At 36.5% G+C, this 14,827-nt stretch overlaps 1 protein-coding gene across 3 annotated transcripts in view; it reads right to left on the bottom strand.

Moving 5' to 3' along the window:
• Positions 1-14,827, bottom strand: part of UNC13C (unc-13 homolog C) — a 145,668-nt gene that overhangs the window by 20,791 nt on the left and 110,050 nt on the right. For 2 of the 3 annotated variants that reach the window (XM_061347434.1, XM_061347435.1), the window contains exons 19-24: positions 13,411-13,537; positions 12,289-12,385; positions 11,697-11,840; positions 10,613-10,690; positions 5,851-5,928; positions 5,420-5,449 (exon numbers count right to left, since the gene is read on the bottom strand). In XM_061347434.1, the coding sequence (XP_061203418.1) occupies positions 5,420-5,449; positions 5,851-5,928; positions 10,613-10,690; positions 11,697-11,840; positions 12,289-12,385; positions 13,411-13,537 (554 nt within the window). The remainder of the gene's footprint in view (positions 1-5,419; positions 5,450-5,850; positions 5,929-10,612; positions 10,691-11,696; positions 11,841-12,288; positions 12,386-13,410; positions 13,538-14,827) is intronic. The other variant, XM_061347436.1, reaches the window with a different exon arrangement.

Raw genomic sequence — 14,827 nt, 5'->3', positions numbered from 1 at the left:
GGGATACATACGCAACACAAATTTAAGACCACTAGCATATTAGCATTTAACAAACACTGAACACACAAGCATTCACACCGAACATTGTACACATCAGAGAAAGCACAAAATACCAGGCAGGCAAAAGACTCAAAATTTCTTAGCAGATCATGCATAAGCTAGAGAATCATCCTTTTACTGGGACTGCAAAGGCCACTGCAGTTACTTTCTGTCAGAAGTTGTTGTGATAACCAGAAAACACAATGTTTTTGCTAAATTCAGCTGGAACTGGACTTAGTCTGGCCAAAATTGGATTAAATACTAGTATCAAATTGTGGACATGAGACACATTATAGAAAGGTGCATGCAAGTTCTAGACGTTTTTAGAGGGCTTTGTGCTCACAAATTGCATGAACAAGTTTGTGTGTGCACAGCTGGAGACATCTGGCAGGACATCCAGCCCTGTGTATACACATGCTCATGCTTATTAATGCAGTGTCATAGGCAGGAGTGGAATATAAAGAGGTATGCCGGCTGACCATCCAGGTGCTAGATACTGAGAATGTTGTGCTAGCCAAGAATGTGTTAAATGCTGCTGTTATTTTTGTTTAACTACTGGACAATATGGTAATTTGAGTGCCTCACCAGGACTAAATCGTGCACTTTTCATTTATTTTACCATGTGCTTTCATGTGCTACTGAGTTCCCAGGGCAAATCATAGGGTATCAGCCCTTAACTGGCATCATCCAAATATACCACAGCCATTCTGCTATGGTGCAGCTAAGATGGGAATTGTTATGGTGATTCTATATTGATAAGTTCTGGGGGGGGACTTCACGACTGGTAAAAATGGTTTTAGGATCGCCTTGTGCAGTGGAGATAAGTCTTTTTTCAGTACCTCTGCACATGACTCACCAACTACTGTGGATTATCTTCTGTACAATTTATCTTTCATGCATAAATTAACCTATTGATATTTTTAATATTAAAACTATTTTAAGCAAAGCAGCTGTGGTGCTTTACTAAAAAAACCAAAATTTTGTAGAAAACGCACTGCAGTTGAAGCAGGAAGGGTTACTTTCTCCCTCAAATATTCCTTAAGGCTGTGGTTCACAACATGACAAAGCTGTGCAAAATCATCACAGTTTTGCAACAACAAGCTCAAAAGGGAATTTTATTTGTGCTTTAGAAGGCTCTGTTATTTCAGCAATGGCTTGAACAACTCCTGCTAACACATTTTATACCAGGTTTCCTTATTCTCAGGAAAGCGTGGTGTGACAAATGCACTACTGCAACTGTGCAAATAGTTTGGCTTAATGAAGCTGTCAAGCTGCAAGACTTAAGATGCAGATTGACATCACAACATTCCCTTCTCAGACAGTTACATATAGCTCTCAAAACCACTATGTAAAGGAGGTAAGTTTTCCAGTGAGAAAAACCAGTGATAAAGAGATTAATTCATTTTTCTAAGGCTTTCAGTGACCAAGACAAGTCATGCTCAGTATTCTTGACTTGGCTGATTAATTACTAGTAAGGAAGTAACAATAAAAACAACCATCTCTGTTTCATGAGCCAACCTGTTTCTGTATAGAGTGCTATATTATTATAGGAAGTGTATACGAATACAGGTAAATGCAATGTCATTCTTCATACTAGTTACTATAAGCACTTTAAGAAAATAAGACTCAAACATGCTCAGCGGCAGAAATCTCAGCTACCCAGATGTGGTTACATGATGAATTACAGGATTAACCTAGCCATAATGTTACCCTATTTTGCAATCAACCAGAAGAAAAGGATGAAAGTGAGACAAAAAAGGCAATGCTGATCAGCATCTAAGACATCATACAGGGATATACAGACGTGACCATGAAGGATCTACAACATTGGGGAATTTTTCTCTTCAAGTCTCATCTGCTCTGTAGAATTTGATGAAAAAGTCAAAAATAACAAGCCATGACTAAATGATTTTTCAGAAAAAGGGAAAACCCCAAATGAGCTGTATATTGGGGGGAGATGGGGGGGGGGGGGAGGGAGGGAGAGATAGGAGATGAAAGAGAGAAAAGACCAGTTATCCCTTAGATTCTTGGTTTCCATTTATAGTCCATAGCACATGTGGACTTAAAATATAGTGGTAGTTTGCCCAGGTATCAAAGTCTGAGGTGTTTTTTAAAGAGCAAACTTCTTTGGGTAGCTGAAATGTTATTAACCTGTTAACATGAAAATCATTGCCTTGTAGCAATTCTTAATTTCCTCGGCTTTCTTAGGTTGATAAGTATTTCTGTTGCTTATCATCTTCTTAAATAATAAAGTTACAATTTAACCTAAACAGAAATTAGTTATAAATTTGTTGGCACACTTCAGAAGATCTCTTGCTTTTGGATGATTAAATAGATAATTAGAAGTTCGACATTTTCTGAATGCTAAACATAAGCAGATAATACATTTGCTGAAAGGGTAAAAATGCTTTTCCAAAGCATTTCCAAATACTGCCTAAAACTGAATGTTTTAATGTTTTTATACATACAATCCTCATAAAAGTGTTAAAGATCTGATGAATTTGACTGCTTTTGACATAATGTGTTAGACTGAGCTACTCCATGTTGTAATTTACACTGAGTTAGTATGGACATAATCTTGTAACTGCAAATTTGGTAGCATTTCTACAGGAAACTACAGACACACAAATTCTTTTTGTATGAGTTAAATGGAACCTCTCTAATCTGAATTCCACTTATCTGCAATTTCACAGCTCTAACTGCTTACAGTTTCCTAATGGGACCACCTGGTTGCCTCTGTTCAGAAGACAGTTGTACATCTAGGAAAGATACAGGTATTTATCAGATCCGTCACTTCAATGGTTCTTTTTGTCTCTGATAGACATGATCCTTCCTCCACCCCACCACCCTACTCTTCCATCTTGAGATGTTTGGCTGCCACTGCTCGAAGTACTAAAGCCTCCGACATTACAGATTTAAAGATGGACACTTCTGAATTCTTGTGCTTAAGTTGGCCTCTGTCTTTAGGACCATTCTTACAGGAATTCCTAAGCATCACATGTAAAGTTGGAATTGAACTTAACCAGAGTGGAAATATGATTTACCTACAGCCAAGTTAATACTGTTATACAAAAACAACCTGCTCTTGCTTTTCAGCTTTTTGATCCTAATTGCTGTAGCTCATTTCTGCCATGTTCTGTGATCTGGTGAAAAGCAGCAGAAGCACTAACTTTCTACTTTCCCTTTTATCAGCTTCCAACTTGTCAGACATGAAAACAGGACTTAGTGCAAATGTACACACTCCTTTTGGAAGAAGCAAACAGAAGTGAAACCACAATTCTACATTATGACAAAGTGGTCCCATCATTTTGCACTTGATTTGTTTTAGAAATCCAGCAGGTTGGGTCCCACTTTACTACTCTATCATGGCAGACTGTCTGGTTTATGGAACTGCAATTGTAATGTACCACTCCTGCTTGGCTACAGCAGAAGGCTGTTAATAAAGAAACTCATATGGTTCAAACTATTTTATTTGAATAGCAGGGGAGCTGAGAGCTGATTTTTTTCTCTATTTATGGAGCTCCCTGCCCTGCAATATGCAATAAGCCTGCTCTGAACATAGGGGCTGCTGCCTGACCGTGGTATTTTGACTGCGTAGTTTGAAAGATGTACTGTTCACAGTGTGACACTGAGGAGACTAACGGTATTTAATTTTTCTTAGAATTAGTTTTGCTTCAACTGAATTAGGTCTTATTATTCCACTGAAAATCATCTGGCCTTTTTATACCCTCCACAAACAAGAGATTAAACTATTTTCTCCCTGCTTACAGATTTTATTGCTGGCTTTGTTTCTTATAAGTACCAGTCCAATAAGACAAATTTGCTATGATAATAGCTAGGGGAGTAAATATTCAATCTGAAGACAAACATTTTAGAGACACTTTGATACATGTGACAAAAAAACATGAATGCACTTTTCTTCCAGAAATTCCCCCAATGAGAAACAACAAAACTTTGTATTTTTTAGATCTCTTTTTATAGACCACGAATCAAGATGCACTTCAGGTAACAAAGCGAAAAATATCTCCAAATTCTCTCCAAGGGCTGCACACTGCATCACATCTGTAGGAAATGTTGCTTTGATACTGTAACATCCTCATTAATATCAAAAAGGAAAGGAAAAAGGATGAGAAGTGATGAGAGATTTTGAAAGAAAGCTGCTATGAAAACTCCTGATTATTTTTTAACTGGATTTGTTATAAAAGTTATCAAGAGCAAAAAGAAACTATTTTGAAGACTCAAGAAAATATTCTAATATGAAAATAGCTTGATAGATATAGACATAAGGTGCTACTTAGCCTTCCTCTGCCCTTGTCTCCATCATGATTTATAGACACTTAGCTGTTTCTATGATTCATGACATTTAACAGGTAGGACTGGATCCAAGACCTTAATACAGAAGTACTTTGCATAGAACACAACAGAATGGAAGACAAAATTATTTGTAATATTTGCAGAGTGAAAGGGGATTAACAGGAACCACAAAACCAGCCACGACTGGATGACAAATACATCTGTGCAAAGTCTGATATAAAATTTTCAATGACAACAAGGCTGCTGAAGTTCATTTCATTTCATGTTCTCTGCAGCAGGAAGCATTTTTGCCATGGCAGCTTCAAGAAGCTCAGGAAGCTAGTCTGTATGTTCATTTGGCAGGTGCTATTCATTCTCACACGGAGCTATCTTGCCTCTGCAGTGTTCCACTGTGGATGTGGAAATATGAAAGGATGTATTTTCTATTTCTCTTTGTAACATGGTCGCATTAGATCAAATTTTTGTGGAACTATCAAACTACAGTCTTAAGAAAAAGAGCTGATGTACGTGTAACTTCTTTTTTAAAGCCAGCTACTGATAATAAGGACAGTATATTCATGACCTAAATATTGCTTTTTAAGAAGACAGGTTTCTATAGCTTTAAAAATATGTTAATTTCTTAATTAGCTTTCAAAACAGTCAAGAACTATAATCAGCAAAGTACTAAAGCACAGGTTTACATGCTTTTACTGTTGACAGGACTTCAGACACTTTAAAGTCTTCTGAAATATAAAAGGAAATAAAGCTCAGCATGTTCTGAACTGTTGTGTAGCAACTCTCAGTGAAATGGTGCTAAATCTTGAATACAAGCAGGCCCTCAGACACTGAAAAGTGCACTTACAAAATGTTTTATAGACTTTTTAGAACCTCTGAAAGACTTTATGCTACCTCCCTAGTAAAACTTTTCAATTTAGAGTGTCAGCTGAAGGCCCAAGCATAGCTCTTTTTGATTTTAGATCAGAGGGGATTAACACAAATGCATCAATGGAAATTAGTAGAAAATGTGACTGTTCTTAGCCTTAGAGAATATGGTCAGGAATAATAAAAGATGCTTACTATCACAAACCTCATAAGAGAATCTCTCTCCTTCTTTCTTCTGCTCAGTGGATTGCAAGTCAAAGGCATTAGACAAAGACATGACACATTACAGACAAAGCACAAAGCACATATTCGATGAAATTTTCAGATACAGGCAAAACGTACCAGTACGTACCAAAGCAAATAGTCCAATACAAACATGAAAATAAAGCTGGCACTACAGATTGCAACACAAAACACCCAGTGCTGACTGAACTTTACAGATCATTAGCATATTTCTGTGAAAAAGTGTCAGGTCTCTCAAGTATTGTCAGGGCAATAAACGTTCTTGTAGACTTTTGGTTTTTGAACATTTTGATTTTCTTTGCAAGCAGAAGTGAAGGCTGTGAGTAGGTTGCAAACATGGTGCTAATGATCTCTAAGGAACTTTGAATGAACCAGGAAATAAATACAACTCACCTCCTTGCCTCCCATGGACTCAAACATTTTCTCAAGCTGGACTCTTAACTGTTGAATGTTGTTCATCAAGATACAGGGCTGCAAAGAGAGCACCAAACGTGAGACTGTGCATGTTATGTTCCTTTTATGTATGAATATGCATATTCACACCCTCTAGGCTTAAGACTTGTTCTTCAACAGCCCTGTGTTCATGCAGTTGTACTTTTCAGAGGAGAATATGGGTCAATTGCTGAGGTGAGTGGTCAATTGCTGAGGTGAGTAGCTCGAGAGAGGACGCCTTCAACATCTGAGCGGGGGGAAGATGGACTCTTCATTAGGGACTGTAGTGATAGGACAAGGGGTAATGGGTTAAAACTTAAACAGGGGAAGTTTAGATTGGATATAAGGAGGAAATTCTTTCCTGTTAGGGTGGTGAGGCACTGGAATAGGTTGTCCAGGAGGTTGTGAATGCTCCCTCCCTGGCAGTGTTCAAGACCAGGTTGGACAAAGCCTTGGGTAATATGTTTTAGAGTGAGGTGTCCCTGCCCATGGCAAGGGGGTTGGAACTTGATGATCTTAAGGTCATTTCCAACCCTAATTATTCTATGATTCTATGATTCTAACATGAGGTTCTTGATCACTACTGCCCTCCCTTTAATTCACACTCCTCTCTGCCCAGTCAGCAAACTCACTCTGCCAGTGACTGTTCACTATGCCCTTATGACAGTGTTGTTGCACAGGAAGCTGAGAACCTTCTCCCAAATAGCTGAGCAGTTTTCGATCTGCATATTTCATCTTCTGGACTTTATAACCCTTGTAGTTGCTAGTCATATTCAATTCAGTTACAGTAATGTGTTACCACCTCTTGCAGAATAGGCAAAATAATGATAAAAGTACTTTATGAATGAAAATAAACTGGAGGAAAGAGATCACCAGATTGGTTTCTAGACTCATTCTTTGCAGACAACTGACAGCACTGCAACCCAGATAATGGCTGATGCTTAAGTATTTGAATAACTCAGTACACAGTTCTGTTGATAACAGTATTTCAGAAACGTACAGGTTACATTGCTTGAAAAGTTGGTGAATTCTGCAAACATACTATTTTAGTCTAAAAATATTGTTGCTTAAGCTCATTTCTTTAGGACAGAACACAGAGCCACAGTGTAAAAGACAGCAACTGCTGGATAAATAGAAGGTAAAAAGTAAAATATAAATAAAAGTAAGCTGCTTATTACAAAAATTATGAAAGAAAAACTCTACTACTAGAATTTTGTGTACTCAGATGCCATTTTATGTGAGTTTGGTAGGGTGCAGGGGAAGCAATAAGACAGTACTTACTAAAAGAATTGTAGTTGGCCAAGGTCAGTGTGATTTAGTGCATAATTGGATTAATTTAGAAACAAGTAATACATTTCAATAAAACACACATATACTTTTTCCCTACAAGAAGGTGATGGAATGATTACAGTGATTGACACTCAGTTGTACCTTCCTAGTAAACAGCATGTTAATAGCACTGAAACATGGTAGGATTAGATTTAGGTATTCTAAAGATCAGCAACATGATTTAATTATTTCTGCTTTACTCTCAAAGGAATTTGATGTCAGAGTCCTCCCCAACTAGAGGAAAGAAAACCCCTGAAATTTGATCTAACTTCTTAATACTTGCATTACTGCTTCCCAGTAAAGTGTTTTATTTGTCCTCCTACAAAAGACAGATGCCTTTGTATAATGGTTAAAATACCACCTCTCTTCCTGTCTTTTGAAAAATCCACAAACCCCTCTTCTATTTGTTTATCTACCTTCTATTAATTTCTGATGACTTTCTCCTCCTCTCCTATGCCATCTCCTCTCTTCTGACATATTTATTATTTTGGAAATTATCTGCAATATTACAAATCAATGATTATAGAACAGAATCATAGAATCAACTAGGTTAGAAAATACTTTTAAGATCATCGAGTCCAACCCTTACTCCTGGACTGCCAAGTCCACCACTAATCCATGTCACTAAGGGCCTCATTTACTACGATATTGATGTGGGAAAAAGAAACTGAATATAACAACCTGATTCTTTTGTTCAAGTCAAGCGCAAATGCCTTTGGCAATATGTTGAAGCTACGACATAAATACTTGACATTGATTCAGTTTTCAAAGTTTCCTTTGAGGCTGGCTAAGGCTGCTCTTTCAAAGTCTAAGTTTACCTTGGCTAAATGGAAAATTTTCTATTGCTGTCAGTAAATAACAGAATCAGAGCTTGAAAACATCCTCATCTTATTATTTCATTATCATCTTGCCCTTCAGAATACTCTTTGCAGCAATTTACAGGAATCAGCCAGATAGCACAACACACAAAAATGGATGGTGAGTACAGTACCTAAACCCAAGTTTGCTTGTAATCTCTGACAGGAGGCAGAAGATAAGAGAACATTTCTACATTAGATACATATCTTTGTGAAAAGCACCTTTGGTATGCTTTTATTTGAACAGTCCATGTGCCCATTTTATAATGTATAATAAAAATAGTAAAAGTATTGACTTGAAAAAGAATGCCAAAATCTAATCATAAAAAGTATTTTTTAAACCTTTTATCAACCCTAATGCAGGAGACGGACTTTAATAGTTGAGATCAACAGATCAAATGGTCTTTTATTAAGCTAAAAGTACATATTTCAAAAAGGTAGCTTCTGTTAAAAATATTTGTCCCCCAAATCATTTGATATAATACTTCATACCATGAAGTATTATGAGATTAATTCCATCTAAAGCCTTAGCAAACACTGGCATACCAGGTGGCTTCAGAAATCAATCACTGCAACAATTAACAAATCCCACTGGACAGGACAAAAGACTTCACAGTTTGACTCAATGACTCAACAGTATGTATCAAAACTAATTTCATCTAGACAGTGGTAAGATTTAATTAATATTAGCATTAAATTGAGAGAAAATGAAAAAAAAGAAACCCTACAAATTTTATTTCTTTTTTCACATTAAATTTTGAGAATAGTTATGGCTTATATTGGATTAAATACAGAGACAGATTAGTTTAGATGAAGTTTTGTTTGGACTGATTAACATAAAAGTAGAAGACATGCAATGCATTCACTCCTCCGTACTGGGGAGAGATTATTATGTTCTCTTCAGCTCTGTATTTGCCCTGGTGGTGACAGAGGTAAGGAATATGTAGATGTATCTGGAAAGTTAAAAATACATTAAGATTTACATCCTGCTACATTAGGGGAGAAAAAATGGCAATATTCTGGGGTGGTCTTTCATATATCAACTGGTATCCAGTGACAGGATGTGTGGGAATGGTTCAAAGCTGCATCAAGGGAAGGTTCAAACTGGACATCAGGAAACTTTTCTTTATCAAGAGGGTTCTGTAACACTGGAACAGGCTTCCTAGAGAGGAGGTCAATGTGCCCCCAAGCGCTGAAGAGGCATTTGGACAATGCCCTTAGCAACATGCTTTTGGTCAGCCCCAAAGTAGTCAGGCAGTTGGGCTAGATTATCATTGGAGGTCCCCTTTAACCAAACTGTTCTATCCTGTTCTGTAACTGGCATATTTCCTACTTCTTACACAATGGTATATAAAAATTCTACCTAATAATAAAGTCTGGTACTTTTATTTATTAATTCTATTTTATACAAAATTTTCTAAAAGGAACACAATGCTGTTTTTCCTAACAAATGTATCTTTAGGCTGAAAGATTAGGAGGTTTAGTCTTTTGCAGTATTTCCTATAAGAGGAACCACCAATAACTGATATTGAGCTGAATAGATATCTTTTTTATTTCTATTATTGTGTGTATGTTGGTAACCTCTAGATTATGACAAACTTTCACACTCACAGAGAGCACCTGCAAGAATGAGCACATCCTCAAGCCATGCACAGGGATGTAACAAATACAGCTGAGATCTGTGTATGAGCCATATAAGGGCTGCAGTTTTAAAGGTGAACAGTATGAGGATGGTACTGCAGTTATTTATCTAATCATAGAGTAATACAACATACTACTAAATATAGCAGACTCAGTGCTAAATGCTGCCTGCCTTGGGAGTAGTAGTTTTGACTGAATATCAATAATTCTGACAAGTCAGTTTAGAAGAACAATTTTCCTTGGTTGTGTTAAGCTATTGATAATGTCTTGATTTGTTTAACCATATTTTTAGTGTACATATCTCATTTACATCTGAGTCCACAGTAATCTAGTCCTTTGATAGGGAGTCCTTTATAAGCAGTGAAGCAACAGAATAGCACATGATTTTCTTCTCACTGCTACACAGCTAAAGCATTGAGAGTGAGTGGTAATAGCAGAAAAGTCTGCACACATTTCCTGCACAGGGAGCAGTGATCTCATAAATTCTGTAATGAATAAATTCATAAAGAGAAGCAAGCCAATGCAATATGAAACCTCAACCAGAAATATTTTCTTCTGTTTAGGAAAAAAAGATGAAGATACCTTCACCGTACTCACCAGTGCACACGGCTGTTATCCAGGGAGTGTTTCTGACCATCTCATAATTTTTTTTCTACTTTAACACTGAAATTATTAACTAAGTCTCTTAACTAATTCCACCCATTTCAGCTTTTACACAGCAATGTACACAGCTATGAAAACATGCTGACCTTATTAAAAATGAATCAAAACAAAAATTCCTTCCACCACTCAAGCTTTTTCTTATATACAAAAACACAAAAACAAAAATTGAAAAGTACAGTAAGTCATTTAAAAGTAATTTCTGAGGTAGAAACAAAACACAGCTTTTTACTCACCACATTTTCTTTATCACAATATGAGCTGAAGTAACTTGAAATAATTGCAGCATACTGAAGAAGCACTTTGTTGATAGTCTAGGAGAAGAGAAGAATCTTTTAAATGGTAAAGTTCATGATGTAAAAATATAATCATAAAAACACAACAAAGTAGGTTTACAGAAATTCTAGATTTTACAGGTGCTTACATATTTAGTCTATAGTATTTCTTTGTATATAATATCAGCAATCCTATGAGCATATTTTCAAATCCCTGCAAAACAGATGGGGGGGGTTGTTCTTAAAGGAGTATACTCTTCAACAGCAAAGATACTTTAATTTTAGTCATACTGCTTTTGAGAAGCATTGACAGCTCTACTCCTTGCGATGTGGTACATACTTAATGGAACAGTAGCAAGCTCAAAAAATCCTCTAGGGTGACAATGTACAGATTAAAAATATAATGGAAAAATAAGACCAAGGGAGCACTGTTCAAAGCCTGTCTGCATAAGCTTGCCTTACAATAATCATGTAAATAGGAACTCTGTTTGCAAATGGAAAACTGTTGCTATGGAAGAATAGGAATAAATGTAAATGCAGGTTTTTTAAAGCTATCAGGACTAAATGGAAATCTAAAGCTTGTGAGGAAATGTTACAATCCAAATAGCAAGTCTAAAACACTGACTTTATCAAACAGCTGATAAATAGGTACCACCGCCTCAGGGCCCCGACCAAAACCATTTTATTACCATACCTTGAATTTTTCTTTCCCTTGCACTGACTAATTAGATCATTGCATTACATTTCAGTGAATACTCCATTAATGGAATTATAATCAGTGTTTAGCAAGAATAATAATTAATTGTATAGCATAGAAAAATACGAAATCTCAAAGAAAATAGAACTTCTCAAACAGGTAAATGATCTTGATAAAACAGATGAAAAATGGTCTTATGCCACAGACACCATGTCTTTCTAAGGATTCCAGTCAGAGGTAGAAAAGACTGATTCTAAATAACATTGGAACTACTTAGCTTTTTAAGTACACAGCAACACAATGTCACTCTCTCTGAAGCTTAGTTGGGATGCACTGAGTTTAATTTACCTTTGCAAATCTTCTCATTAAGTGAGATAGTGTTTCTGGATTAGGACACTCCAGTTTCCTAATAATCTCAAAACTTTGATTGAGCTGTGTGAAGACATCAACCACAGAACAAGAGAAGAGGGCATGATCTGATGTTTGCTGAAACTAGAAAGAAACATTCAAATGAGTTAATACTTGTTCACAGATCAAGATGGTTATTAACTGATTTTCTTACAGTTGAAAGTCCTCCTAGAGTCATAAAAAGTAATAAAAAAATAAATTAAAAACCAGTCTCAGATAATACTGAGAAATTGAGCTTTTCATATTTCTATCACTTTAAAACCTCTTAAACACCTCCCCCCCACAAGTTATCTTTAATGACATCAGTATCACATCAGAGTTTAGTGAAACCATAGACTGAAGTCTGTAGGGAACTTAGGAAAACGAAATTAGAGCAGGAATTTTTCCATTGGGTTACCCTCCAAGAACTATTACTGACTGTGTATCTTCGAGGTGTAACAAGGATACTGTGGGAGCAAACGTACTTCTGGTTTTGCAATACTAAATAACCATCTTAATACTTTATTGTTTTCTTTAAAAAGGAAAGGCTCACCCCGTCCTTTTTGTCTCTTTCTAGTGCTCCATGAAGAAATTCCATTGAGACATCCTCATTTTCATCCAGCCATTGAATGACAAATGGTTCAAACCACCTCAAAATTAAAAACAATTTTGTAATGTGAGTACATTCCACAAATACCCTCAGAGAGAGCTGCTGCACCATGCAGCAGTTTGGCACCATGCAGCAGTTTGGCACCATGCAGCAGTTTGGCAAAACGCAGCAGTCTGGCATCTTGTGTCTTCACATCTGTTCTATTTGCTAAAAAGTCATCCTTTAAAAACTTGTGTCACTGAAGACACCGTGGCTACTAAAATGTCTTTCAAGTTCTGTTTCACCACACTGTAACTGGTCAACCGTAGTGATGTAAAATCAGTAGCCACCAGAAAAACGTGTCCATGTTTTGCAGGGGAACACATTCTGTGCAGTAGTTTTATTTTAGTGCCTTTTATCAGTGTTGGCTCTTTGTTAACGTTTATTTTTTATCTGTATGTGAAATAACTCAGATAAAACTTTGCTTTCACACATCAGCTTGGCTTATTTTTCTTTAGTCCATTTTTTTTTTTTAATTAATGCAATAACAGGCCCCAAAACATCTCAGCAAATCAACAGACTGGCAGAGGATCAAGGAACAAGATTAAGGATAGCTCATAGACAAGGTGAGGATTGAATGTACTAAATGAAGGAGGAAATGCAAAATTGAAAGGAGTTGAATTCTAACCCAGTGCAGCAAAAATACCTTCAGTAGCATATCCCATTAACATTGTACCTTTACCCAAATCTGAGTGTGAAACAAATGCAGGGGCCTATAACTAATACTGCTGCTGTTTTCACATTTCATATCTTGCTCAGACATTTTCTGACCAAAATATTTTGTCATTTACGAAGACCTGCAGTTACAACAGTTGGATCAAGCATCCCATGAAATAGCTAATCATATTTTAAATACCCAGACTATTTAACTTGATAGAATGAGGAATTAAAGAGAGGAAGTGCAAAAAGTAGAGTTGTCAGTGCTACACACCTTGAGATCCTGCACAAACTTGACACAAGTGTTTGACCAAAATAAACCTTGTACCAAGACCAAACTCATGGGAAACTTCCCTGTACACTACTTACAGAGAGTATTCAGGCACCGCATCCTTGAAAGCAGAGAGTTCTCGCACATATTCGTTATAAAACCATTTCACTTTGAAGTGCAAATTCATATAATCCGTGCTTTTGCATAACCACTGCTTTTCATGTTCTGCAATAAAAGGAGTTGAAATAAAAGCATTTAATATCATTCTAACCATAAATAACATTCTTGTGCCTCAGCACACAAGTGACAGAATTATATAGCATTTGTATTTTAAAGCACAAATGATTTATTTTTAGAGGTAGTGATACCCACAGTTTCAAACTTCACGTTCTGAGGAATCTGAGATTCTTTTCAACTCTCTTCACTGTAGTGAGGAAACCCCACAAATTTGCTGACTTCCTGTCAGCAGATTCTTCTTTGATTGGTACAAAATGGTTAAGAACCTGTGTCAGGTATCAAGTTAGGAGGGGCAACTACAGTTGTGTGGTAGCCAAATGAAGTAATGAATATATAAATGGTAGTCTTGTATGAATCTGTGAAAACCTGCATTAGTAAATAGGCTGCTTTTATCACATACAATTAAGGAAAAGAAAGAGGGATCTCCACAGGTACCACCTCTCTGAGGAGTCATGTGACTTGCACATTCATTTTTTCCCAGATCCCTAAAAAGTGACCTAACACAGATGCTCTGTAGGAATGACATTCTTGTGTAAATAGTATGCAGTAAGAACTTAACTCTTCCAAAACTCCTTTTTGCTCCTTAGTTCTGCTTGCATTGTAACAGTACTGCACACATTTTTCACATCTATATTTGGATATGAACCTAATTTTTTGTAACAGCAGGGGTATCCCATCCTAAGTCATACACACACGTCAATATACCACTTGGTTCTCTGTCAGTGTAAATGCACTGTGAAATACATATTCTATGTTTTTCAGATCTGAACAGGGACATTAACAGGCAATGTTTAGTTTAATTATTCTGCTAAATCAGTACTCCAGTAATATCACCATGCCATACAAGAAGTGTTTCAGAAGCATATTATTATGCAGTGAATTGTGGGAATCAGCTTACAAAGTGCCCCTGTGGGCTCTTACTGCCTTTTTAGCATTATGTTAGCTTTTTCACCTTCACTGACTTTTCATCACACTACAGAAAAATCAGTAAATCAGTTTCTGTCTAAACATTGCATTTATTCATGCCCAATTGCTACTTGAGAGTACTACAAATTCCCCGCGAGCATAATGCCATTGGTTAGTAATCTTAAACAGAACCACAGAGAGAAAGATGTATGCCTTCTCTCATGGTTCTTACTTTATACAGACCTAAGGAGTCATATTTTTATGCTGGTAGGAGTTTTTCCACAATTTACTATTATAGACAGTTAGGTGACAAAATATTTGCTCAATAAAAGGTAGTTCTTAAAAGTGAGACCAGTCTTTGACTGAGAACAG

The sequence above is a fragment of the Neopsephotus bourkii genome, unplaced genomic scaffold, assembly GCF_033783945.1.
Source record: "Neopsephotus bourkii isolate Nb327-2 ecotype Australia unplaced genomic scaffold, CSIRO-AGI_Nbou_v1 NB_318, whole genome shotgun sequence".
Classification (NCBI taxonomy): domain Eukaryota; kingdom Metazoa; phylum Chordata; class Aves; order Psittaciformes; family Psittacidae; genus Neopsephotus; species Neopsephotus bourkii.
Note: the sequence above shows the minus strand (reverse complement) of the source record. Positions and strands in the feature narration are given on the sequence as shown.